General features: G+C 35.2%; 4 protein-coding genes and 1 non-coding gene across 7 annotated transcripts; 2 read left to right on the plus strand and 3 right to left on the minus strand.

The window, feature by feature from the left end:
* Positions 2234-5467, plus strand: LOC105176955 (transcription factor TCP4). Of its 3 annotated transcripts, none has more exons than XM_011099947.2 (2): positions 2234-4928; positions 5036-5467. In XM_011099947.2, exon 1 carries the CDS (start codon positions 3588-3590, stop codon positions 4884-4886), a length of 1299 nt encoding a protein of 432 aa, XP_011098249.1. In that variant the 5' UTR covers positions 2234-3587; the 3' UTR covers positions 4887-4928; positions 5036-5467. The 3 variants fall into 3 exon arrangements, with proteins under 3 accessions (XP_011098249.1, XP_011098251.1, XP_011098250.1); XM_011099949.2 differs by having other exon boundaries at positions 5039-5467; XM_011099948.2 differs by having other exon boundaries at positions 2235-4928; positions 5021-5467.
* On the minus strand, positions 9203-12606 carry LOC105176956 (protein IQ-DOMAIN 1). The gene is made up of 6 exons (XM_011099951.2): positions 12336-12606; positions 11653-11762; positions 11406-11564; positions 10433-10663; positions 9659-9772; positions 9203-9551 (listed from the first exon to the last, which is right to left on the minus strand). Exons 2-6 carry the CDS (start codon positions 11725-11727, stop codon positions 9270-9272), a joined length of 861 nt encoding a protein of 286 aa, XP_011098253.1. The 5' UTR covers positions 11728-11762; positions 12336-12606; the 3' UTR covers positions 9203-9269.
* Positions 12653-12726, minus strand: TRNAI-UAU. Its single transcript has one exon. It is a non-coding gene; the product is annotated as a tRNA-Ile (tRNA).
* LOC105176957 lies at positions 16556-20271 on the plus strand. Its single transcript, XM_011099952.2, has 5 exons — positions 16556-18080; positions 18192-18308; positions 18659-18828; positions 18924-19128; positions 19251-20271. The coding sequence occupies exons 1-5, from the start codon at positions 17448-17450 to the stop codon at positions 19410-19412; spliced, it is 1287 nt and encodes a 428-aa protein (XP_011098254.1). The 5' UTR covers positions 16556-17447; the 3' UTR covers positions 19413-20271.
* Positions 23250-27052, minus strand: LOC105176958. Its single transcript, XM_011099954.2, has 7 exons — positions 26542-27052; positions 25954-26139; positions 25107-25288; positions 24857-25002; positions 24485-24752; positions 24107-24409; positions 23250-23688 (listed from the first exon to the last, which is right to left on the minus strand). Exons 1-7 carry the CDS (start codon positions 26915-26917, stop codon positions 23440-23442), a joined length of 1710 nt encoding a protein of 569 aa, XP_011098256.1. The 5' UTR covers positions 26918-27052; the 3' UTR covers positions 23250-23439.

Consider the following 27052-nt stretch of genomic DNA (forward strand, 5'->3'; position numbering starts at 1 on the left):
AACTCTCTTAATAATTCTATTTCCATAAATATATTCAATATTAATTTATTTTGTCAATTTTAACTAATTATTTATTTTATCTTCAAAAAAAGTTATTTAATCAACTAGAAAAATAGACTACTCACACCTTGGATGTGTGCTTCTATTGCTAGTATTTATTAAGGTTTAAGGCCTTATAAAAACTAATTTGGTCCTCATTTTATTAACTTACAAAACTACCCACACACCACTCTTAAAATTACATGAAAGCATTTTTGAAAATTGTAATTTCATACTAATCCAAATAAATGTTCTCTGTAATTAATTCACCTCTTGTGCTTGACAATTACATTTCCACTTTTTTAACTGCTAATTTGCATTATTATTTAAAATAATTATTCTTATTTTATTTAATTAATATAACTTTATTTTATTTTGAAAATTATATTATCAAATTTGATGTTATTATTTTGCACATGGATCGAGATAAATGTTTGGAAATAAAACTGAGAAGTGGAAAAAAAAGATGAGGTGGGAGTGTTTGAAAATAAATTATTTATCAGCTATTTATAGGCAATTTACAAATATACCCCTAAGTTTGGAAAATATTGAGAGAGTCAAAATATAGTCTAAAATAACTTCTAAATACTTACCATTTTACTAAAAGGTTGCTTAACTGGTGTTTTTGCCTTCTAATTTTGGGGTATTTGTAATTATTTAAAATCAACATTGATGCAAGTAAAAATTGGTGCTCGGGTCTATTTGGTGTAGAAAGTAATGACATAGAATGCTATGAATTAAGAGATTAGAAAGAGTAAAAATGAGAGTATTATTTCTCTCTCTCTCTCTCTTTTTTTTTTTTTTATATATAAGGGAGAGATTGACATTAAAGTAGAATTTTAAATATGGAATTAGAATATTTCTTCAAGTTAAAGTTGAAGCATGAAGGTAAAAGTTAAAGTATGAATGAAGAAATTGTCTTCTTTCATTGGGGAAATTTTTATTTATAGATAATCATAAGTCGCTTGGAGAAGAGCGAATCTCATATAAATTTTGTGAAGAATTCTCACGAATTCAGAGGAGCATGATCTCAAAGTGGTTGGATAAAAGGTTGGATGCCCACAAATTCATTGGAAGGTCATCCTCCAGCGGTTGGAGAATCCACGAGTCATAGGGACGGTTGGAGTCCTCTGCAGATGAGGACATCTTCTTGGGATAAGGAATGTCTTTCCGGATTTTGGCAAGGTGGTTGAGGAAATTTCTTCTTCCAATTGGAGTCCAAGCTTTTAAGGTTTAGGGTTACCTTCGATTGGGAGCGCCACGTGCCTTTTAGGAGGCGGTTGGTCCTTATCTGATTTTATAAGGTGTGCCTTAAGAGGTCTTATATGGATGCTACCTAGGCTACACATGGATACCACGTGATATCGAATTTGACTTTGGCTGGAGGAGAGTTCCTAAATTTTCTTGTGAGCCTGTGAGATCCTCTTGGTTCTGGCTCCTCTCGAGTTTGTGCTGGTTGAGCCAATTTCTTTTTTGGGGCTCTTGCTAGCCTCTCTGGGGGGGTTTTTCCGAATTGTTTTCTGTGAACACCCTGCATCCTTAACCAAACTAGGCCTCCTAGGGTACGGTTTGGGCCTTGTATTCTTTTGGTTTGGGCCTTGTTTTTCCTCATGAATTTCTTGGGCTTCTTTAGGCCATCCCATTTGTATGGGCATCAAGCACATATCAATTTATTATTAGAAATAAGTTGAAAAGAGTGTATATGTGTGTGCACGCCTTTTTTTTTTATATTTATATTTTTAAACTATTTAAATTAAATAAATTAAAAGTTATAAGTAGTTACATATCAACTTGCACAGTTTATTAATAAAATTGTAAGTATTAAATTATTTTTTTAAAAAATCAAATTTCAATATTTTTTTTTTATTTTTCATTTTTGTTTAGAAAATTATCAACTTTTACTATAAGTGAACTTACAATTTTCTTAACAACTTATTTCACTGTATTTTTCTTTTGGTATAAATAATTAATTCTTATCATACAAATAGAAGTTACTGTAGATTCAGAGAACCACTTAATAGTCCATTTAACTTACTTTATAATATAAAAAATTGGAAAAAATATTTACAAACATTTTATTAAGGATATAATTAAGTAGAGTTGATTGAAAGATGATTGAGACAAATAAAGAGGGAGGAATGCCAAAAGAGGGTGGGTAGGGGAAAGAGAAAATAGGGGGAAGGATGATGTTGTTTCTTTTAAGTGAAGCAAAAAAGAAAGAGAGAGAAAATCGGAAAAGGGTACACAGAAAGCCCACAAAAGCTGTAAGCAGTCATTTTCAAGAAGGCTCTCGTTGTGCCATTTTGGAAGATCAAGATCAACCCACCCCACCCTCCAACTGTTACAATCTAGGGTTCTAACTTGGGAGTAAAGAGGTAAAAAAGAAGAAATAAGAAAAATGAGAATCTTGGAGACCACCCAATAGGCTGTAGGACAGAATGGAATTGAGGGGGACAGGAGTAAGAAGAGGTGAAAGGTTGAATGAAAACAAGTAGGGTGGTGAGTGAGTGACTGAGTGAATGAATGAAAAAAGAATATTTTTTTGAGTTGGGTAGGCTGTACAAAAACAGCAGCAGCCGAGGGCCACTGTTAATATCATACAGATCTTTTAATCTCCTTTCTGACCCAAACACTGCCACCCTCATCACTGCAATCCAGGCCTCTTATAGGATAGAGAGAGAGAGAGAGATGAGCTGTTAAAGGCAAATTCTTGGCTTGTTTCTTCTCTGTATTTCCCTTTTCTAACTCTCATCTCTATTATGTTTAAAGATGAAAGAGTTTCAAGAAAGTTACCATAAGGGTTCTTGATTTAGAGGGTAATCTTGGTGGTTGAATTGGTGTACTAGCAATAAAAAAAGAAGAATTGCATCAGTTTGTGTTTAGGGTTTTCTTTGAAGATTCATTGTTAGTACAGATTGCAGAGTAGGAGTAGAGTGTGTGTGTGTGTGTGTAGACCATCATCAAAAGCTGTGTAAAAGGTGAAGTACAACGATGGGTTAGGCTAAAACAGTGGTGGGCTTAGCCTTCTTGGGGGGCTATTATTTTAGCTTTAAGGCGATGGAATTTGGAAGGTTGAATGGCAGTTGGAAGAGGCAAAAGCAGATTTTGCAGCAGCAGATTGTTATTGTTTTTCAAGAACAAGAAGAGGGTAGTGGAAAAGAGCAGTGTAAAGAGAAAGCTTAATCCACAGACTGATAAGAAAAAGTCTTCTAATTCAAAAGCTGGAACAAGAAAAGCACAAGGGTCTGACTCTGGATCCTCAGAGGAATCCGAATCCGAATCCTCATCATCGTCATCTTTATCAGAATCAACGAAATCAGGATACATCCACCTCAAGGCATGTAGGAGAAGAGAACTCGGTAAAGAACCACCATCAAGAACCAGTTTTGTATCAAAGTCAGCTGCTTTATGGGAGGGGATTAGATACTCACCACCACCAACCGTCGCTGGAGCCACCGCCGCCGCCGCCGCCACCCAAGAAACGGTCGTATTTCACTTCATCTTCACCCCTGGAGCCTGCATCCGAACATGCAAGATTGCGAGGAAAAATGGGTGAGAGCAACCATCGTCATTCAACATCATCAAGATTAGGCCTGAAAACCAGTGTTGGAGAGATTGTGGAGGTCCAAGGCGGTCACATTGTCAGGTCCACCGGCAGAAAAGACCGCCACAGCAAAGTCTGCACAGCCAAAGGCCCCAGGGACCGCCGTGTTCGCCTCGCCGCACACACGGCCATCCAATTCTATGACGTCCAAGACCGTCTTGGCTACGACCGGCCCAGCAAGGCGGTGGATTGGCTCATCAAGAAGGCGAAGGCGGCCATTGATGAGCTCGCGGAGCTCCCCGCCTGGCATCCCACAAACTATTACGCGCCAAATGCAAGTTTTGGGCCAGAAGATGCTCAGAAAAAGCTTGAAGAAGAAGAAGAAGAAGAGCACCAGGAACAACATGGTATTCACCAGGCTGATTTAATGGATTCTAACGTTTCCGGGTCTGCAAGTAAAAGAGCAATGGCGATGCTGGGAGGCGAAGATGAGAATTCCAATAGACAAAATTCAAGCTTTTTGCCTCCATCTTTAGACTCTGATGTCATTGCTGATACTATCAAGTCTTTCTTTCCAGTGGGTGCCTCGGATGAGGCTAGTTCCTCAGCTATGCAGTTCCAGAGCTTCTCTTCTCCGGACTTGCTCTCAAGAAGCAGTAGTCATAGCCAAGATTTGAGGCTCTCTTTGCAGTCATTTCAAGATCCAACTTATCTTCACCACCATACTCAGCATCCTCAAAACCCCAGTAACCACGATGAACAAGTCAATTCACAAACACATTTTCAAGGGCAATTTCTACTGAGTGGCACTCCACTGGGGTTTGATGGAACCGCCGGGTGGGCTGAGAACCACCAGCAGGCTGTAGAACTCGGCCGCTTCCAGAGGCTTGCAGCTTGGAATGCTGGTGGGGAAACCGGCAGTGGGAGTGCCGGAGGAGCCGCATCGGCAGGATACTTGTTCAATTCGCCACCAGCGCCGCAGCCGCTGCTGCAGCAGCTGTTCGGCCACAACCAGATATTTACACAGAGGGGACCCCTTCAGTCCAGTAACTCACCTTCAGTTCGTGCTTGGATGGACCCATCAGCGGTGGCAATCTCCAACGCTGATCACAGCCTACAACGGCCCCACCACCATCCCGGAGTTCTGCCTGTCTATCCATCATCAGTTTCCGGCATTGGATTTGCGTCCGGGTTCAGTGGATTCCCCGGGTTTCACATTCCTGCACGAATTCAGGGTGATGATGAGGAGCGCGATGGCTATTCTGACAAGCCATCCTCTGCTTCCTCAGATTCTCGCCACTGAGTTTAACTCACAGAAACGAGTTTCCTCCTTTCTTCCATTAAGGTGATGCCTAGCACGCCGTTTCTCATTTATGTTAATTCACAAGTTATTGTTCAGGTTCCAAACTCTGTTAGTTGCTGACAAGCTTATTGTAGCTTAAAATTTTTCACCAGGAGAAATCAAGAACAGGTAAAAGTTTCAGTCTTTCTGCCATGGGATGATGTGGGAAAAGCTGATGGAGGAAGTTCGAGTGAGCTTTACTCAATGGCGGGTGCCGTTGGGCGAAGAATCTGATTGTATTTCAGGTTTTTCGATCCCGGTTTGCTACTTTATGTTTCCTATGCTAGTTTCATGTTCCATGCCTGAGTGCAAGCAGGGCTCGACTTTGTTTCGAGCCATTTAAATTTGCTTATGCATTCCGTTGTTAGACTTACTATGTTTCTACTGTTTACTTGCTGTGTTGGTACTATCCCATCAGTTCAAGAGTCATGAGTTGAGTATTGAAGGGAGACATGTTTCAATTAAGTTAAGTATTCACCTTCTTTCTTTGATCTTTGTAGAACTAATCCGTGTTATCAAAATCTAATATTTGTTTTCTGCTATGCAATCGAACCTGGATGAGGGTTACATGACTTGCATATACTAAGCATGTCATAGCTGTGGTTTTACTGATTTGAGCTGTTTGTTGCTTCTTTAATCTCATATGAGGAATAATTAGGTTGTTTTCTCTGTATAGAAATGATCAACAATTCACGTAGGACAAAAATGAGAATTTGTTTACAGTATTTAGCTTTACTGCCTTCTAAGATCGAAGTTCGTCAACACTTTTCGTCCCGCATAAATTATTAAAGTGACCTAACCTCCCCTCAGAGCCAGAGAGGCAGTGTGGGAGTGATCAATTTTCAGACGAATAGTCTGATCAAATGTTTGTAGGGGACGGGAAGAAGTAGATCACCATGTAGTAATTCATTGACGGCTTACCGTTGTTGCAAGATTTAATCTTGGTTCCAAGTTATAGCATTGATCTTGTAGATACCTGCATAATTTACACATACATACGTACAGATAGGTAGATGGATAGATAGGCAAACAGATATTAAGTGTTGTTCACTATTTATAGCTACCTTTGGGTATGGTTGACAACGTACATGAGAGGGCTGTCGTGCTCGTTTTGGCAGTAGGCAAACAGAAATATTGAAATCCCACCTACTGCATTTCTGTTGATTGAGAATGCATTTAAAACCAAACTCTCCTACTGCATTTTTACAATTTAACTCCCTAGTCTTCATTGTGTTCAATCCTCTTCTTTAATAATTGATACCCTGTGTAAGTTTTAGAATATTTTATAAATGTGGCCAGGTACCAAATCAGATTTAGTCGAACCAAACAGTCCACATAGTAAGTGTACTCTCGATGAACTCTATGGTCTTCAAATGCCAAATGTGCACTATACTTATCATGTAATTTATTCAAAGGAGTCTAGTTATAGGACAGATCAGAACTTAGGTTGTCTTGAACTCTCAATCAAGATTGTTTCAGAAAGGAAAGAGCCCAGTTTTAGCTAACCCTTTTCTTTTAAAAAAAACCTAATGTCTATATTTTCAGCCATGCTAGTTAAGCTTTAGCAGTATCTTATGTAGTACAGTACCAGATTGCCTGAACTTTACCTAAATTTACTTCCTGAAAGCTCGCCCTACTGTAACTTGAATGTAGAAACAACTATATCTCATGCTGCTCTTGGAAGTTGGCTAATTATGAGGTAGATACTTTGCTGTAAATCGTTTAGTCGTCTATATAAACACGAATTTGCTTGTGGCAACTTGGGTGAAATGATGAAGTTGGAAATTTGCTGTAAATTATTAAGGCGAATCTACTTATTATAGTAACACCTTTGGTGTGGTTGTGCAGCGATGCACTCCCTTCTTAGGCCGTAGTTATTGCTCAAATATCAGTTCACGTCAAAATTGCTATCCTGATCCTTCTTTTCCGGTCTTTGATATAGTCAGGAGGAAAAGGCGTGAATAGAGGGTGAATGGTCTTTTATTCCACTTTGATGTTACAATATAGTGTCACATAAACACGTATTCCTATATTCATGCCGAGATGTTGTCCTAACCGTTCCTCTCCTGCCTTTGATATAGCTAGTAGAAAAAAGGCATAAATAGAGGGCGAATGTCTTCTATTCCACTCCGATGTTACACCATGGTGTCATATAACACGTACTTCCATGTGCACGCCAAGGTTGATTATTCGTCTCATGTCTTTGATATAGTCGGGAGGAAAAGGCTTGAATAAAGGGTGAATTATTTTCTATTCCAATTCAACGCTACACAATAGTGTCATATAAACACGTATTCCTATGTTCGTGCCTAAATTATTGTCCTAATCGTACCACTCTCGAGAGGAAAAGGCTTAAATAGAGGGTGAATGATCTTCTATCCCATTTTAATGTTACACAATCGCGCGTATGCATGAGTAATGGGCCCTCAAATGAATTTAGCATTAAAACATGAGAGAGGGTTCTTGATCAACATTAGAAAGAAGGGTAGATTATTGAGATGAAGGAAGAACCCTAGGCCACCAATTATGTCAAGTGAATGAAATGTCATGAAAATCAATTATGGGGGTAAAAAAAGAAGCCTTTGAATAGCACCAAAATTGGGTACTTGACCATCATCAAAGAGCATTGGTCCCCTACCCTGCAAAATGTCTGTGCTTCTTAAAAATCTCCAAGTCTAGCTAGCTGGAAATTTTATTTCTTTACCATTTTGGCAAAAACATAAAATTGGGGGAAATAAATTAATAATTAAAATATAAAAAATAATTGGCTTCTATTGAGATGGTGACAGTTGCTTGAGGTTTGTCTCTACTTATTGATGGTTGATTGTTACTACTTGTACACGTGGCACGTTTAAATATGCGTGCAGAATTAGATTTTTTTTTTTTAAAAAAAAATATTATCTAAAAGTATATGTATGTTGATTGGATAAATAAATAGCTATTAAAAAAAGAAGTTATGAGAAATTATTGAAAAAATAGCGAGAGGACAAACGATGTAGAACTCGGAAAATTGGGGAGAGAGAGAGATACCAAAAAAACCCCACCCTTGATAATAAAGTGTATAGATGTAGGGATTTTAGTTAGTGCAAGATTTTTTTGGTGAAGATAATAATATAGGGTTAAATGCAGTTTACCTTCCCGACAATATTTAAAGTTGCATTCACCATCTAAATTGTCCTTAGATTTGATTGTACAATTTTTTTGAGCATCTAAATTAATAGAGGTGAGTTATTTATTTATTATTTTATAAGGTTCGTTTTATACATCATTTAGTCTATTCAAACTTAAAAACCAATTCAATATATTGATATTTTTAAATAAAAAATATATTGTAAAAAGAAAATAATGAAACGGGATATTATTATAAATGTAGACTGTATACCCACGTTCGTGGGATTCAAACCTACACTTGCTTGTTTGTGAGATCTTGACTTTTCTAGTCGAGCGGGATCTGGTAAGAAATAGTTGATATAATTTGGTTGCTTCAAATTATATTTGGATTTGAGTAAAAGATTTAAAGAAAGAACTTCAAATGACTTTGTATTAAAAGAATTTGAAATCATTAATAGTTAGTAAACGATAGTTCAATTAGAGGTGAAGTGCTTGATTTTTTTCGAATTTAGAATTATTAAGATAAATTTAAAGGATTTGTTAGATATCTTGAATTCGTAATTTCAATTTTATCGATCCAAATGTATTCTTCTTAGACAATTGGAGTCGGAAGTTGATTTTTTTTAATTAAATTAATCATAATGACATCATGACTGCACAATTATAACAAATCATTGTAGTAATTATTGATATTAAATATTTATGACTAGTGAACAACTGTTGTTAAAATAGACATAGAACTACTGTTAAAATAAAATAAAATAATCTCAAAATACCCAAAAATAAGAGCGAAATTGGAGATAAAAATACATATTCGAATTTGTGCTGGCAAAATTGTACTTTGTGGAGATTTTCAGCAGCGTTTCTTTGATTTTTCTAAAGCATTTTGGAGTTGGAAACGAATCAAACTATTGTACATATGAAGGTTCACAAGAATGAGAGAATAGAAAGTTACACGATAAATAAGAAAACGAAAATAAATATTAAATTAAAAAATAAGATAGTAGACAGAAAATAGATGAAACGCCAAAAGACCCATCCATTTTAATAATAGATTATAGATACAGTCCCCTCTATGATTTTATTGACAAATAATAAAAAGATAAACAGTATTTCTTGAAATTAGAACAAAATACAAATATCATCTCTCCCTTTTTCTTCAAATCAATCATCAATGATGGAAAACCAAAATGTAAATGGAAAATCAATCAATCAAAATGTCGTTTTTGCCACTCATGCAGAGGCCTCTTCGGACACTCTGGATAGCTTTCTTGCATGTGTTGAGACTTTCCCGTTTGAAGAAACTGGTTTAGCTGTAGTTTTTGTAGGGGTTGATTTTGTAATTTCAGTCGTCTTGTGTTTAGCTTCGACTTTCTTGGCAAGGCTAGGCCTTGTTTGGAACCTGTTCTCCCATGGACGAACAGCGACCCATCGTTCCCTCCAGCTCCAGCCCCAGCTTTCTTTGCTAAGGTCGTAGTAAGCTTGCCCGAAATACTGATTAGAATTCGCCCTCCACTGCAAAAAGATTCAACTTTAGAGGGCGTTAGGGTGAGCTTATTAGAACGTCCTATAAAATGTTTTTGAGATTATAAGATGTTGCAAAGTGTGTTAAATTTACGTGCCTGGTGTGAGAAAGCATAAGCCATGGCACGTTCACGCTTGGCCGCTGCTTCCTCTCTCTGTTGTATCCTGTTCAGGATTTCTTCCATGGTTTCAGGGCCACCACTCCATTCAGCCTGTTTCGACAGAGTCAATCACTAATACGAAGGTCATCTAGTTTTCCCTTTAACAAAAGTTCTGCATTTTTGTTGGAGGACCACATAATCTAAATAATTTGAAACTGTTAAAAGAAATAATCATTTTATATTTAATATTTGTAACATGCTTCCGTGCAGGCAGTATTCGTTTTTCTTGAGTCCTGCACAAGAAACACTCCCTAGATGTCTTGTTTCACTTGGCTCTTACTTAAAGCTGTTGAAAATGAGAATCATATGGCTGAAGTAGCCAAACCAAAATACTTGAGAATCCATTTCATACTCAAGAAAGGATCTCAAACAGATCGCGCTTTCAATTAGTAAAAAATAATTAAAATGTGTAGAAAGATGAAGTTAGTTGAGCTAGGGTCGCGCCTGACTCGACTTAAGTTGGATGTCAATTAACAATGATACAAAGGTGAAACACGGATTGAAGTTTAAAATAAATTTGGATATTAATATGTTTGAGTTGACTCGATCTGTCCACGCCCGTACCTCCTGGACTAATCAAGGAAAAATTGACTTGGACTTGGTCATGAATGAATACAAAGACAAACTATACAGAATGAAAGGGAACAATGCTTATCAAAACAAAGATCAATTTCATATGGTTGGTGTTAAAATGAAATTGAAGCAGAGTACCTCTAACTCATGCAGCTTAGCTTCGAGTTTTAACTGGTTTTCGAGTTTCTTCTGCCTTGTCCTGCTCTCAGTAACCATGCTGAGCCATCGTGCTCTGATCTCCGCTTGTATCCTGCTCCAGAAATGGATGTGATTCAGAGCAGACATTGCTTGGTTTTTCACTGAATGGCCTTCTTCTATAACTTCTCGAAATCTCACAACTCCCTTTAGACGGCGCAAGGTTTTCCTCGCCTGCAATAAGCCCCAAGGAGTAGGATTATGGCAAGAAATGGTGGTGATGTGGGCTTATGCCAATGAACCAAATTACTCTTTTCATTTAAATGTAATCGCTTGATCTTCCCAAACTCTTCTAATTTAACCATCGGAAGATCTTCGTTGGGGCTCATCTCGAGATCGTTAGTGAGGTTTCCTTGATTTCAAACTAGTTTCTATTTAACTAGAGATTCAGATCGTTTATAACTCTGAGCTCCTTTGACCAGTTAGCACCGACATACAACCCCAACCTAAACCGCAATCAAGTGGCAGTCACTAAATTTAGCATATTAGCATCAAATTGAAAATTTCTGCTCCATATGGACAGTTTTCGCCAATGAGGACTTATTCAAGTAGTAAGGTTGAGATTTCACTGTCAAGAGGTTCGAATCTCATACATGAGGATATATGTCTACTTTCATAATAGTTTCTCTTTTTTTGTTTCCTTCAAATATATTCTTTGATTTTAATCAATTTTTGAATTTGAATGTATTGAATAATGTAATAAATCGTCCTATGAGAAAAAGAACAGTAGTTTTCTATGGGATTCAACTTTCTACTTGTTCAACATTGTATATGATCAAGATTCAAGTCCTAACTTCAGGATCAAGGTTAAACAATCTACAACGTAGAATACGAGTAACTAAAAAGCTCTAAAGAGAAGGCAAAGCCGTAAATATTAGCATTGATCATACTGATTCAAATTGGATGATTACTTAACCTTGTATGCTCTATAGGCCGTCTGGATTCTTGTAGCAGCAGCATCCTCTGTTAGGTGCCTTGATTTGACATTCTTCTTGGAAGTGCCATTGGCAAGAATTCTGCCCTCTTTGCTGGACGGCTGTTTCCCCTTTGATCCATTTGATTTTTTCCCAGAATGCTGCATCAAAATGTGCAAGAGATATACAATAAACTCATATATATATATATATATACATACAGAGAGAGAAATGTACTCAAAGAGTTACCTGAGCTTGTTTGTGTTTATCTTCCTTTGATCTCTTTAGGCTTATTATAGCCTTGAACCAATCACCTGAACCCATCTCTGTTGGTTTTGGTGCTGAATTACAGCATTAACCTACCACAAATTTATGCCCAGGTCAGCCATTACACCAGATCAAGCACTATTAAATGCAAATTCCTAAACATTACAAGCAGGAGCTTAAACAAAAATGATTTATTTCCATTACTAGCAAAATTCTATCTTATACATTCGGATCCACACAAATTCTTGCAATATGAGACATTGTCTACTTGGAATTATTTTTTCTTCTAAAGAAAGTCTTTATCTCCACAAAAACTACATATATTACAAAGGGTAGATTACAGCACATAATCCAATGATCGTGAATGTGAATGGACTGATTCCATTAAAATCATGAATTACATAAATTTTACCGATAAAATATAGATGACTCAATAGCAACCGTCTTCTAAAAATTAAGAATCGAACAGAATTCATCACTGACCGAAGAACAATAAATCCAAACCCGCCCTCTTTTCAACCCTAAAATCATTCAGTTCATGATAACATCACAATGACCCACCAGGATCAAGCAAACAACATTACAATTTAAACACTTGCACGCTCAAAAATTAAAATGAGAACAAAGTCAAGAATCGCATATCATAAATGAGCAATATTTCTTACTTGCTGAGATTATGGGCTCATCCAATCGGAACTTGTTCTTCGAAATCTCGGCCTCTTTGTGTGAAAGAATTGGTGAGGAATAGAACAAATAAACAGCAACATTTGACAAGAACATTGGAACTTGGAGTGATTGACAAAGCAACTGACACGGAAGATGGTGGGAGAGGGAGTGTGATATTTGATCTTCTCTTGAAAGCTCAATTGCAGTTTCTTAAACAAGACAGCTTACTCTCTCCATTGCTTCAGCTCATAACTTGAGCATCAAGCGAAACAACAAGGGGAAGGGCATTTTGGGGGAAATAAAAATAAAAGAGAATTGGTCCCGGCGGGGCTCGAACCCGCGACCTTCGGCTCATAAGACCAACGCTCTAACCAACTGAGCTACGGGACCTTGTTGTTAAGACTTTTCAGTAGACCAATAATTCCCTTTAAACCCCTATAACCTATGGTCTATTTATACATCACTCTTGATTTTTGGAAATTTACAAATATATATACAAAAGTATCAACATCATTTATATATATTTTTTTTTAAATTATACATACATTCTCTAAATAGGGGTAATTTCTGTAATTACGTTTAAAATAAGATGGTATTACGGAAATATATTATAAAGCAAAAATATAATTATCCCTAAAATATTTTTATAATTCAGAAAATCTATTTCAGTAATTTTATCTGAAGATACAGTCCATTAATTTTTTTTTGGGGTTAAAAATTCAAATATTAGTTGTTACTCTATTTTTTGACAAAATTACTCTTGATTTTCTTACATTATGAGTATTTTATTTATTGATTTCCAATTCTGAAATTTGTTTATTTTTCCCCAATTGTACTCATTTTGCAGGCAATTTTTTTTTACAGAATTTTAATCTTTTTTTATATTTCATTAAGATAATAATATAAATTAACACTAGTAATATAATCTATTCTCTAAAATATTTAAACATATACTTTTCTTCAAAATTTAATTTTATTAAATTGAAAATCATCATTGATAATCATTCTCTATCAATTTTAGGTAATTTTTTAGGCATATCAGAGTCCAATAGCATTATAAAGTATCGAAATCCATTTAATTTTTTTTTGAGGACCAACCTGCAAAATATGGATTAGTACTTCAATAAAAATTAGTAATAATTTCGGAGAAGATTAAAGCAAAAATATATATTGAATTATAAACATAAGAGATTCGTCAAGTTGGTGAGCTAAGTGGATTGAATAAGTAAAGTGAAGTTGTGAAGCTAAGTTACTTACCTACATTGACTTATCTAAACCCCTATCTGTAAGAATCGGATGAGACAATAAGGGAGTTGGTTAAGCATGATTTTGGTATCCTCATATTCTTTCATAGAGTACATTGGTCTAGTTGTATGCCATGTCATCCACGTTTCACACGAGCAGGAACCGAAACTATCATATTAGAGCAAAAATTGCCTACTTGTTACGGTGCAGCCTAGCCTTATACCAAAATTTCAGTTAGCACAGTTATCCTTGTTGATGTGTCATTCGAGGTGGGAGTGATGCAAATATGTCAGCTGAATTGATTGGGCCATCAACGAGCTATAAATGAACTAGGATTGGCTCGATGTAGCATAATTATAGATTTTTGCCTATTAATTTTACTTTTATTGGGTTGGGTAATACATATCTTGAGGGTAAAGTTGTCTTTCCATGTATAGGGAACAATATGTGGTAGAAAGAAGTTTAATTTCTTTCTTACTAAGTTTTTAACAACCATGCAAAAAAGACATTTAAATAAAATAAAATTATACCAATTTATAGTGAAATAATAACCATTTAATTAACAAATAAAAAAATAAAAAGCTTAGATGATATACTCAAAATAAATGGGGGTGTAACATAATTGCAGCATTGCCTCCCTCATTTCTTCTTTGTCAAAATTACAATTTTAGTCCTATAAAATCGGAGTTCTACACATTTAGTCCACTGCTTTACGAAATTTTTAAAATTGAAAAAACTCGACATATTTAGTCTTTTGCTTTACGAAATTTATGGAACTAAATGTGTCGAGTTTTTCTAATTTTGATACAATTTTGAAAATACAGTAAAGCATAAGATTAAATGTGTCGAGTTTTTTTAATTTTGTAACTATTTTGAAAATCATGTAAAATAGAGGACTAAAAATATTGAAATCCGATCCCAGACTCAATGCACAAAATACCCATTGTCGTATGGATTAACCGTTATATGAAAAATTCTTGTTTGGATCATATTTGGACGAATCAAAAACCATTATAGAGCAAGTGTGATGCATTTATTATGTGATTGACCATTTTTCTTGAACTGTACAGCAATCATACGCCAAGTGTACTGAACTTTTCATATAATTGATTTAAGTTTGATCGAGTTGGATTCGGGGTACAACTACTCTCCTTATATAGACGAGATAAGAGAATCTTGTGAATAGAGTGCCTACGTGGGTAATTTGTATCTTTGTTATGATAACAATATGGCAGCGTCACACGGTGGCTCCACCGTCCTTGCGGTGGAGTTGTGACCGCACCCCTCTTTTAGAACAAAAATATTGTTTTCTAATTACAAAAGACTTATTTGATATTTATCATAATTATAAATATTTTTTCGTTGGTTGAAAAGTTACATCTTTCTGAAAATTTAACGATCGCTCAGGAAATACACTATATAATTGGCTATCCCAAAAGGGTATTTGGTAGACAACCATTAGTTTTACGTGATATTTATAATTTTTTAAATAATGAGAATATATTTATAATTATGACAAATTTCAAGAAGAGCCCATCGTGCATTATTGATTTATTTATTTTTTGTAAGATTTTTTAAATTTAGGCCTAGGTAGGACAAATCTTGAAAGTAATAATATTCTTTTTTTTTTTAATAAATATGATTCATTGTTCAAAAAAATCAAATATATCAATAATTTTAAATCAAATAACATAGTTAGAAAATAAAAAATTAAATAATCACTATGAAAATAGATGTACATTTATATTAACAATATATATTTACAATCTTTTAATAATAAGAGGTCAATTTTTTTCATTTAAACCAAATATCTTCCATTGGCATAGCATTTGAAAGATTTAATTTTCTTTATTACTTTAACTTATCATTTGATTTTTAATCAAATTTTTTTTATTATATGAATCGAGCAATTAAAAAAATTAAAAATAAAAATAAAGAAGATAGCATTTTGGTGTGGTCCAGTGCAATAATTCTGAAGATTTGAGAATTTAACAGTTGCCTCAGACAGACGTTACCGAATATATGTTCTAACAAAATTATACTTTAGTAATTAAAATAAAAATATATTAATTTGATGTCACAGTTTAATATAAAATATAATCTTATTAATTAATCTAAATATATTCTCATTTCATTCAAAAATCTAAACAAAATTAAAAATATATTTTTACCACTGGAAACTGAAAAAATAGACGAAAACAAACATGAGGGGGAGGGGCAATTGTTATTAAGCTTCCGGTTTGATTTTAATTTTCAAATTTTCACATTGTACGAGGTTACATTTGGATCGATGAATTTTATATCAGATATTTAAATCCCGACTAACAAAACTTTTGAATTTGTTTAAATAGTTCTAAATTTAAAGAGTTTTAAATCCTTTAATTCTTATTCTGAACTGTATTTTATGGAATATTAATAAATTATTAAATTATTTTTAGAGAGACAATCGAAATTCTTTTATTCAAATCCTTTCATCCAAATAGATTTGAAATCCTTCGTAACATAAATTTTTTATAATTGAATTTATACCAAAAAAAAATATATAAAAAATAGAAAAATGCAAGTAACTTTTATGTGGAATTGCAAATGAGCTAATTATTTTTTTATGAAAAAAACTAGCAATTTACGTCCTTAGATAGGGGAATAAATTACTTTATTTTAAAAACATATAGAGTAAATTTTGCTATTTTTAATTATAAAAAGATAATTTGCTCATTTGCAATAAATATATAGAAATGAGAATATTAAGATCTTATGATTTTTTTTTCCTAAAGAAATATAAAACTCTTAACTTATTTCTAAAATAGGGTAAATTATAATAGGTATAGTGAGTTTGATATAATTATAAATATTTTTAAAATTAAAAATATTCTAAATAATATCATTAAGGGGAATTTATTAGGATATTTTAAGATGTGAAAACAAATTTAGAACAAATCAAGAGAGAGAGAGAGAGAGAGAGAGAGAGTGAGAGAGGATGCATGGGCATGCAGTAGAAAGTGAGGGGACCGGATGCATTTGTGTGCTGAAAGCTGCAAAGGAGAGCAGAGATAATTTCCGGAAAAGGCACAAACACGCAGAATCAAACCTTGCCCTACTACACATACATTTTTCTCCTTTGGGGGAAATCCATTTTCATTATTTGCAGAAATCGTGTGCCTAAATTAAGTAAGAAGAGGAAAAAGGAAAAAACAGGGGGAGAGGGAGTCGGTCTAAGGATGGAAAAGGAGGAGTGGAGCGACGATTTGGGCGAGAAATTAGATTGGAAGAGAGGGGCAAAGCATTCAAATAGGTTTCCTTAGATTTGGATTAATAATAAACCTTTTTGATCTTTTTTTAAGGAAAAAAAAAGATGGGATTTTCCTCGTCTCCTTTGTTTCAGTAGTGTATATAACTGATCTGATCTGTCTCTCGGACAGCTCTCAACAGCTGGTTGAGAAAAATCCGATGCTCTCGGATACCCTCAGGTTTCTCTCTCTTCATTTTCTTGCTTTTGTGGGCTTTCAGTTTCAGCCCTTTTGAGTGTGCAGCAAAATTGAGTAGCAATCTTTGCTGAATTATGAGGTGGAGTTGTTCTTGTTTTTGGGTATAATAAAGGGGCAATCTTGACCCTATGACTGTGAAGATTTTGTGTAATCTAAATGATGGAGATCTGTGTTCTTTAAACTCTTTCAGATTTCCCATTTGGGTTCTTTTTTTTCTCTTTTTCCCCTCAAAACCCCCTCAGATTTTGTGTTTTCTAGATTTTGGGTATCTCAGGAATATGGTGGGCGATATGGTGGATGGCTTAGCATTCAAGAAAACAGCTCTAGGTTCTCCTTTAAATCCCAAGATTTCTTGTTGATCTTGAATGGCTCAAAGGGAGGATGGCTCAAGAAGAGCATTTCTTTGGGTGCAGTTATAGCGGCGGTGGAGGTAGTGGTGGTGGTGGAAACGGCGGTGGAGGCGGTGGTGGTAGTGGTTGTGGTGGTGGTGTCAGCAGCAGTAGGTCAAAAACGGCGAAGCAGAAAAAAGTGCCCCAGAGAGGATTAGGTGTTGCTCAGCTTGAGAAGATTAGATTGGAGGAACAACAAAAGAAGGAATCTTTACAAGTAGCTAACATTCTGGCAAAAAATTCAGTTGGTTCATCTAGTGATAATGCCCAGTTCTTGGCTGTTCAATGCTCCAAATTTAGGCCAGGTCTTTCCCCTCTTCACAAGTCAGATCCTAATCTTGAAATTCTGCATGAAAATTCAGTTCAAATTCCCAAGAATTTAAATGCCGGTGGAGGGGAAATAGGTGTTGAAGCCATTTCTAGCCCAGGACATGAAAATAGGCCTATATGGTGGAATGGTGAGTACAATCTTCCAGGAGAGAAACAAAGGTTAGGTACACATGGATTTGCATTTGAGCCACAAGTGAGTTTACCGTATCAATCAAACTCCCCATTTTTACCTCTTCCAGTTGTGCCTCAGAGATCACAACAATTTCAGTGGCCATGTTCTTCTTCTTCTTCAGTGGTTAGTTGAGTCTTATGAATGATATGTAAAACTGCAATGTAGTATATAGTTGGTTCTTGTGTGTTCTTGAGGTATTGTGTTTATCTTTTGTGTTATTTGTGACAATTGCAGATGAATTCCTCAACCGGGATTTCAGCGTCGTCTATACTAAGTTCTCAGATGGAGCCCCCTTCAAACCAAAGTTCTCGCGGTAACAATTATGTGCCTTCATGGTCAGAGGAAGAGAAGGTATCCTCATTCTTTCTCATTACTCACTTGCTTAAGCGTAGAAGATCCCGTTCTCTTTCTCGAATGAATAAGATCGAGTGGAGCCTATGACCACACTTCATATGATGTATTTGATAATTACTTGGACTATTAGATTTCTAGTTCATTAGTTAGTAACTCTGTTCTCTGTTATAACGATGGAGTATGAAAACTGGGACATTTGTGAATGTCTACATCTTGTTCTTGTGTTGTTCTTTTGTCATGATCATAGTTATTTTTGGCCGTAAGTTTTGATTGTTGATTTAATATAGGATTGAGCCGGTTTTGTCCATTTTTTACGGTATATCTGATTTCTTTATGATGATATATAGATGGTTGGCATGAAGAGGTCCTACCCCTTCTTGGTAGAAAGTCAGCCATCCCGTTCCTTACACTGCAACTTTCATCCTAGCTACGCTGCCTCCTTATCTCGATCAGATGAATTTGATTCATGTAGCAATGGTTACAAAGCTCATATGGAACCAAGAAACAAATGCGTCAGGTTAACTGCTACTGGATCGAATATTATTGTTAAAACAAAAAAACACACCAAGGGCTCGTGATATGCTGACAGATTGTCTTTCACAATCTTTCCAGAGAAAGCTCTTCAAACTCAAGTCCCCAGCCTGAGCAGAATCCTAGCGAAGTAACCAGAGATAAGGGGATGCTTAACGGAGACTTCTTAACACTTGCTCCTCCGGTAGTTGTTTCTCAACCTTCAAACTCAGAGCACAAGAATACTTTGGACTATTCAGGTTACAAACGGCCCGAATTATATCCCTATGAACGCATACCAAGTCAGGTATGCAAAAGAAAACCTCTAAAATCTCTAATCACCCCGACATTTGTCCATTGGCTCTCTTTTCAGTTCCGTTGTTTCATATTATGGTCTTGACTCAAAATCTCACTTCTATTTTTCGATAGGATTATGCCAAAAGCCAGATCCGTCACCCTGGACCAAGTGGATTAGTAGAACGGGCAGTTAGCTTCTTGCCAATTACGTTGCAAATCGACCAAACTACCACCAGTGTAAGCAATGGCAATGGTGAGAAGACAGAAACGATCGATCACAGTTTAAAGCTATAGAAGCTTGATTATGTGTAAATCTTTTACCTCTAAACAGCTTGTTATCATACTCACTGTCATTGCCTGTTGGTTGTCCTCTCACTATGCGAGTTCTCTTCAAATTTTATTATGTTTTATGGATTTCTGTAGTCTAAACAATTACAGATCTGCATAAATTACATCCTTAAAAGACCAAATCTAAATCTTGGTCATGCCTTCGTTTCCTTTCTTTCTCGCATTACTTTCATGCTGAAGCAACTTTGCTGGTTGCAGCCACCAAACCATTTGGTGTTTCCGGACATTGTTTACTTGTATTCCAGCCGGTAAACTTGGTAGAAACGACACTTTAGCATGTGAGTTTGTTGGGATTTTATTATGATCTTGTCTTTTCTGATTTCTCATGGGACCTTATATTTGAGTTTCATTGTGTAAAGACTGTAGCTGAGTTCTTGAAAATGATACATTACCAAGAAATCCTTGCTTACCAGATATGACACGACATAAACTTCCCCATCCTAGTATCAAGAGACTGTGCCTGTCTGTTTCCTTGTATTAGATAACAGTTTTACCCATTTTCACCAAAATCTTTGTTGAAGTGTGGAGCTTGTCCGAAGGTGATATCCAGGCTGAGCATTTGCAAATCCAGAAAGATATTTGCTTGGGGTAGAATTGTAGTTTTACAGTTGCTCCATAGACGTCTTAGTATAAATAGTTGACGGGCTACCTTTCAACGTAATTCACACGAAACTATCGTAGTACAAACCCGATCTTGAGCAACCTTGGACATAGGAGAATTCTCCAAACAATGTAGATCCTATGTTACACAATCACCTCATTTCTGTATTTGTTGCTCACTTCCACAATCTAACTGAATTTCATTCCTGGCAATCTTTCCATCTTTTGAGTATTTTCTTGCACTGTCTTGACTTGGAGTTGGAAGAATTTTGGCAATCCTAACTACATTGATGTATAATTTAGGAAAAATCAATCAATTATATGATAAGTTTATCATATTTACTTTATGATTGATTTGGTTCGGTCAAACTTGATTTTGGTGATAATTTTTCCTAAACTGAGCAAATTTTGGACTATACAAACTCTTTTTAATTAGTTACAAATACTTTATTGTTGTTTGAACAATTATCAATACCTCCTTGATTTAATGGTCGTCTTAGAATTAGCCAAATCTGTTAGGTTTTCATCTATTTTTGTGGTAAATTAATCAAAATATCCTTGTGGACAAAAAACTACAATTTTATTTATTTTTAATTTTTTAAATTTTTTATGGGCTACGTGTATAATTTTTAAACTTTTCCATCTACCCCTTCCAATTTTTTACAACTTTTTATTTTTTTTTAGAAAAAAAAATAGTAAAAGCAAAAATGACAATTTCATACATCTATCCAAAATTACATAATTTCATCAAACATTAGGGATATTTATAATTTTTTAAATAACCAGAGGGTACTCGTACTTATGTCAAATCTCAAGAAAGGTCGTTGTAATTTACCATTCATTTAATTATGGACACAACTACTTGACATATCAAACGTGATGCCGGGGGAGTGTTTGCACGAACTTCCTAAAATCGCTTTTCAGCTTTTAAGGTTCAGAAAATACTTTTGAGGTGTTTGAAATGTCAGCTTCTACTTTCAAAACTGCTAAGAAAAATATTTTTAAGTAAAAAAATTAGAAGCATCTTGAAGCGTGCTTCTAGCTGATTTGATTTTTTTTGTAAATAAATTCAATTTTGTTTTACTACATTACCTTCAATATAATAATTTCATTTCTACTTGCCCTTTTAATTTATTTTTAAAATTGCTCATCTAAAGTTGATGTTAGAATTTTTAAATAATTCGAATAATTTATCACTAACAATATTTATAATTTCACATATTTAATGTTTTAGAATTTATTTATTTTATTTTTTATATTATTAGATATTATCCCTCTATTATAGAAAAATATAAATTAAAATTACTATAATTAATTAATGAATATATTTTTCGGCAATCAAGCAAGGTTATTTATTGTGCATGAATTACTGAACAACTCTATTTCATAGTGAAAATATTATTAAATTAAACATTTAATTTTTCATTAATATTCAATATTTTAATAATATAAATGACATATATTTGTAAAATTAAATATGAGATATACTAATTGCAATAAAATTTATTATTTTTTGCGAAAAAAATATTATCATCAAATATCAAATGCAAATATTAAACAAACATAATATCTTTTTAATATATATGGACAAAGTGGTCTTTTGAACCAATTAAATTTATTTAAGAAGTGATTTTTTTACAAACACTATTCAATTTAACTTTTATCTATTTTTTACTTTTTTTACAAACACTATCCACTTTTGGTTATGCTACAACTTCCAACTTTCTCTACTAAAATTACTTCTTTAAGAGTAGAAGTTTTTGCAAACACTCTCATTGAAATTGTATTGTGTTTGTGTCGAATACTTAGGGAGCAACGCTTTTCAACTTCTGACTCCCAAAAAACACTTTTGAAGTGTTTTAGATATTAACTTCTACTTTTGAAATGGCTAAGAAAAGCGCTTTTAGACTAAAAGTTAGGAGCACCTTGGGGGTGTTTCTAACTACTTTAGTTTTTTTATAAATAAATTCAACTTTATTTTGACTACTTTATCCTTATTATAATAATCTTAATTCAACTTTATCCAAGGTGCTTCCAGCTGCTTTGGCTTTTCTATAAATAAATTCAACTTTATTTTGACTATTTTACACTTATTATAAAAATATTAATTCAACTAGATCGTTTTTAATTTATTTTAAAATTATATATTTAAAATTGATATTGGAGTTTTCAAATAATTTGAATAGTATAACAATAATCAAATTTACTTTCACATATTTAATATGTTTATGTTTTATTTGTTGTATAATCTAATTATATTATATCGTTCACATATTATTATTTGATTAAATACAATTTTTGTAAAAATGAATATGAAATATACTAATCGAAATAGAATTTATTATTTTTTTGAAAAAATATTAATTACTAACAAACAAGAAGTGAAATAATAAACAAAAAAAATAATATCTTTTTAACACATAGAGATGAAATGATCTTTAATTAATTAAGTCTATGTTAGAAATAATTTATCTCCAAATATTATTCAAATTTAGCTTTGTTTTTCATTTTTTTTTTACAAATACTATCTATTTTTTATTCTACTACAACTTTCAACTTTTTATTTTTATTTTTTATAAAAATCACTTTTCTAAAAATAAAAATTTTCGCAAACACTCCTTTAATATGTTTGTGGGTGTTGATAAATTCTCTTTATCATTTGTTTACATTGACCTTTTAATGATGTCCAATTCCAACCATTTCCTTATGTCAGTGGAACTATCTCTCTTGTGTTTCTTAAAAGGTACATAGTAGAGGAATGAAGCTAATCTTGCTAAGCCCATATAATAGAGATACAACTTTGGAGCTGGTTTTAAGCAACATTCATACAAAATTGTATTTTTTATACCCTAATTTGCCATACTTTACAACATTAATAACATATTTGTTTTGAAATAACTTAAAATTGGTGCTAAAAATAGGCTTTATTTGCATTTTTTATATTGTCATTAAATTTTTTGTCGCAAGATAAACTCATGTAGTTTTTTATTACAATTTGTTGTACCTTGTAATATAGGTAACATATTCTTTAATTCCGATAATGTTCTTCTGCGGACTAACCTCCCGATCAAATTTTAGGGCATAAAAGTTAGAATCTATTATTTACCTTAAGATGATTAAACAAAAAAGTTTGATACGTTCTCGACATCAATCATTCCAACAATCAAGACTACCTCTGAGGTCAGACTAACAAATTAAGACATGCCTTTCCCATTATCCAAACCATTCACCAGTTCTTACAGGACCACTCAAAACCTCAGGCTGTACATAACACACATGTTAGCCACCTCTTTGTTCCTGTTTGTGCATTGGCAGGTGTAACAGAAGACGTTGCGCTTGTGTTAGAGAACATTTTAGTGGCCCGTCGATGGACCTACGACCAGCCAAAGACGTAGTCAAGAACGTATACCAGTGCTAGAGAAAATGGATAGAGCAGGAAAGCTAACAAGGATGTCCATAGTGGAAACGTGGTGCGGATGCTGGCAAAGACGCCCATCACGACGCACACGATCAAGATAACCAGGACCTCGGACGAGAAGTCCCAGACCAGGCCTCGCACGTAAACGAGCGCCAAGAAGACCGATAGGCAGAGGACATTGTTCATAGTGACTGCTCCGTATAACTGAAACGGGAGAATGAATCGTCAGTAGGCCGGGAAAAATAAATCAAACTACTTGATATTCAACTCAAGAGAGAGAAGCTCTAGATCGATCGGGAGAAGCTCGTTACACGGTTTTCATTCAATTAGTCTGGAAGTTTGAGTTGAGTACAGCATCATTGGCGAAAGAATTATAAAAACAAAACAGTTTTAAATTTGAAAAGCTCGTTTAAACTCGATTCAGTTAATACTCAAACGAGGTCCGAACATAGATTTTGAAACTCAATAAAATTCAAATAAGCATGACCAGTAATGGGTTCGACTCGATCTTTTTTACAACCTCGTATTTGGTTGTATGTATTAGATGTTATTTTCTTGTAGATTGCATTAACCTAAGCTAACAGATTCACAGACAACAGAACAAGAGCATAAACCAGCGTACCTCTGAGAATGTCAAGGAGGCAGACCGTAACTTCTTCCGGCTAGCAAATATAATCGCAGACACCGCCTCACTCGAGTTGGTAGCCAATGGCAGCACAATGAAGGAGATGAAAAAACTAGGAATGCTAGTAGCAGTGGAGAAATTATCAACGGCATCAACCAGAGGATCGGCAAATACCGCTGCAATGACTGTTCCCAGCAGCAACAGGAGCACGGCTTTAACCGAGGTCCATCTGGGATTGTCAACGCCCTCTGCAGCCTCATCACCTTGGTCCCCCAAGAGATCATGCTCTCTCCTCGTTTGCTGCGGAAGAACAAAAAAACATCCATGAAAGAAGGGTAAAAAGTTCTAAGAAAGGCTGATTGCAAGACTACATACCTCGTGAAAATCATCAATAAACTTCATCGAGCCAGTGTGGTTAGACGTTTTGGCACCTTTGGCTTCTTCCAACCATCTTGCAACAGTAGAAATGAACTCATGTAAATCAACTCTGGAGTCACGACTGCTATCTAAGTCCTTCATCAACTTCACCACTGCATCGTCCTCGTCCAAATTACTCTCACTAAAACGGATTCCAACGATTAGAGCTCTTAGTTCTGTGTGTGAAAGGTATCCGTCCTTATTATCATCAATCGTCCTGAACAGCCTGCCAGATCAAAGACGACGACAGTCCACAGTGATCAATAAAACGGCAGCAGCAAAAAGGCCATATTGATGTAATCAGTAGAGTAGAGACAACACCAAACTTACTTCCTCAATACTTCTACATTCAGTTTTCCATCTTCGCCATAAAGCTTACCGAAGGCATGCATTTTCAAATGCTTCAGGATTCCTGCGACAACGTGCTTGTGCTTTGCATAAGCAATCCGCCTCCTTTGAACCATAGGCTGAAATACCTGCAGAAGAAGTTCAAAGGAACGTCAAGCAATTTTTAAAAGATAAATAAAAAGAAGTGAGTATTTCATCGAGCCCGTTAATTGAAAACACCACCATGGACTACCTGGTAAAGGCAATAAGCGATCAAAAGTGAAGCAGAGACAATAAGAGCAATCAAGACAGCCAAATGTCTTCCTGAATTTGAGTGCAGAATTTGTGGTAATTGGACAATTATGAAGGGAATCACAGATATAGCCATGATGATGCTTGCATAGCTTGTCCAGATATCAGTACTAATGCCAGAGCCTGCATGGACAACACTTCTGTGATCATAGCAGTATCGTCTTAACAAAGAGTTTTAGTGGAAAAATTAGGATAAAGGGAGTAGGAATTTTGAAGTAAAAATTGTGACTTTCACCTAAAATTTGTTAAAGCGGAACCTTGTCTTATAGAACTATATTTCTCTTAGTAGTAGTTGTACACTACTTTAATAAACGTAAAAGGTACAAAATTCCCAATCTTTCCTTTGTGTTGCAAGAAAAGAAAAGAAAAAATGAACGAAAGGAAGATCCAAATCAACACACATTCTTATATCTTTCTCGATCCCAATATGTAAAGCCCTTTGACATAAAATTGCAAGGTTTAATGATTGAGCTTGTTTGATGATAGACCAAGATCATGTGACCTTAAGTTGGGGGATCATTTAGGTCAGTCAACGAATATGCTTGATTCAAACATAAAACAGACGTTGTAGCAGCTTCAGCAGTAGAGCGGCTAGAGCAAACTCTACGAAAATGAGGACATATGCATACACAAACAGAGCAAGACATGCATAAAACACATGACACGTAAAAGCATATGGAAAGAGCATCAAACAGACAACTACCAATCCATTTGAATTTTAGGCGCCATGAACACATAATTAAGGGTCGTTGCGCTATTTTGACAAGGAAAGCCAAGTAGATTCGAACCAGCTAAACTGAAGGCTTTCGTGTCTTTTGAGTCGACAGCTACAGAATTCTCTATATCGCACTTCCCCACAATAATACAGGTACCCCAAATTAAAGTAAGAAGCATGACGGTCGAGCCAGCTAGCAGTCCCATTCCAACTGAGACCTGACTTTGCGCAGTTTCTCTGCTTCCAGAGAGCCCGGAGACTGAAAAACGAAGTAACAATGAGCCATATGCAAATGCAGCAAAGCTAATTCTACATGAAAATTGACTTGTAAAAGATTGCAAAAGGCTAGTGTTAAGGTATATGCCACACGTTTACAGACAACAAATGGCCTATGTTAAAAGCTGATTACAATGTTTTAAAGGTATAACTTGGATAAGCTGGTTCTTTATGACAATTATTACATTATAACTATCAATCTTACATATGGTAACAACTATGGTCATAAATCTATCAATTATTAACATCTAACAGTAATATATAATTTAACCTGCGACTAATAGAAAGACTTCAAGAATAAGTATTAAGAAAACAACTTATAATATTTATGTTAGGAAAAAAACTACGAAATTAGTACAAAAATAATTTAAAAAAAAACAATTACCAAGAATAAGCATAGCATCAGGAAGAGCTCCGAGCACGGGAAGGAACAGGCCGCCGACAATTCCAGGGCCGAGGATCTCAAGCAACAGCTCACTACCGGTGGAGAGGTAGGTGGCGGCGAGGAACATGAGATAACCGTATACCAGAATCAAGAAGAGATTTCCCAGTGCAGTGGAGGTACAGGGCATGAAGCCATAGGTCTCCTCGCAGACCTCCTCTGCCGCGGGGAGGCGGAGCAAAGGCGGGAACTTTGACGCGCCGACCACCACATCATCAGAGATGAGATCTGATTGGTCGCGAATGCGGCGGGCATAGGCGAGGCCGCAGAGGAGCAGGATGAATACGAGGGCTAGAGCAGGCTTCGGCTGGCACGCCATGATCGTATGTGTGTGTGTTAATGGAGGTCGGAAGTAAGGGTGATGAAGGAGCGTACGTGATAACTAATAACACACCAACTGTGAAGTTTTTCGGATTAGTATTACGTTGTTTGTCATATTAAATTACGTGTTCAT

This window comes from Sesamum indicum, linkage group LG14 (genome assembly GCF_000512975.1).
Source record: "Sesamum indicum cultivar Zhongzhi No. 13 linkage group LG14, S_indicum_v1.0, whole genome shotgun sequence".
In the NCBI taxonomy this organism is placed as follows: Eukaryota; Viridiplantae; Streptophyta; class Magnoliopsida; order Lamiales; family Pedaliaceae; genus Sesamum; species Sesamum indicum.

Excerpts from the sequence above, each read along its gene's own strand:
- LOC105176955 (XM_011099947.2), top strand. The coding sequence starts at position 3,588 with ATGGGTGAGAGCAACCATCGTCATTCAACATCATCAAGATTAGGCCTG.
- LOC105176956 (XM_011099951.2), bottom strand. The coding sequence starts at position 11,727 with ATGGGTTCAGGTGATTGGTTCAAGGCTATAATAAGCCTAAAGAGATCA. Across the intron at positions 9,773-10,432 it reads CTAAGCTGCATGAGTTAGAG|GCTGAATGGAGTGGTGGCCC; the intron begins GTACTCTGCTTC and ends CTGTCGAAACAG. Across the intron at positions 9,552-9,658 it reads CTTATGCTTTCTCACACCAG|TGGAGGGCGAATTCTAATCA; the intron begins GCACGTAAATTT and ends ATCTTTTTGCAG.
- LOC105176957 (XM_011099952.2), top strand. The coding sequence starts at position 17,448 with ATGGCTCAAGAAGAGCATTTCTTTGGGTGCAGTTATAGCGGCGGTGGA. Across the intron at positions 18,081-18,191 it reads GTTCTTCTTCTTCTTCAGTG|ATGAATTCCTCAACCGGGAT; the intron begins GTTAGTTGAGTC and ends TGACAATTGCAG. Across the intron at positions 18,309-18,658 it reads CATGGTCAGAGGAAGAGAAG|ATGGTTGGCATGAAGAGGTC; the intron begins GTATCCTCATTC and ends GATGATATATAG.
- LOC105176958 (XM_011099954.2), bottom strand. The coding sequence starts at position 26,917 with ATGGCGTGCCAGCCGAAGCCTGCTCTAGCCCTCGTATTCATCCTGCTC. Across the intron at positions 25,003-25,106 it reads TCGCTTATTGCCTTTACCAG|GTATTTCAGCCTATGGTTCA; the intron begins GTAGTCCATGGT and ends CTTCTTCTGCAG. Across the intron at positions 23,689-24,106 it reads CCTCCTTGACATTCTCAGAG|TTATACGGAGCAGTCACTAT; the intron begins GTACGCTGGTTT and ends CTCCCGTTTCAG.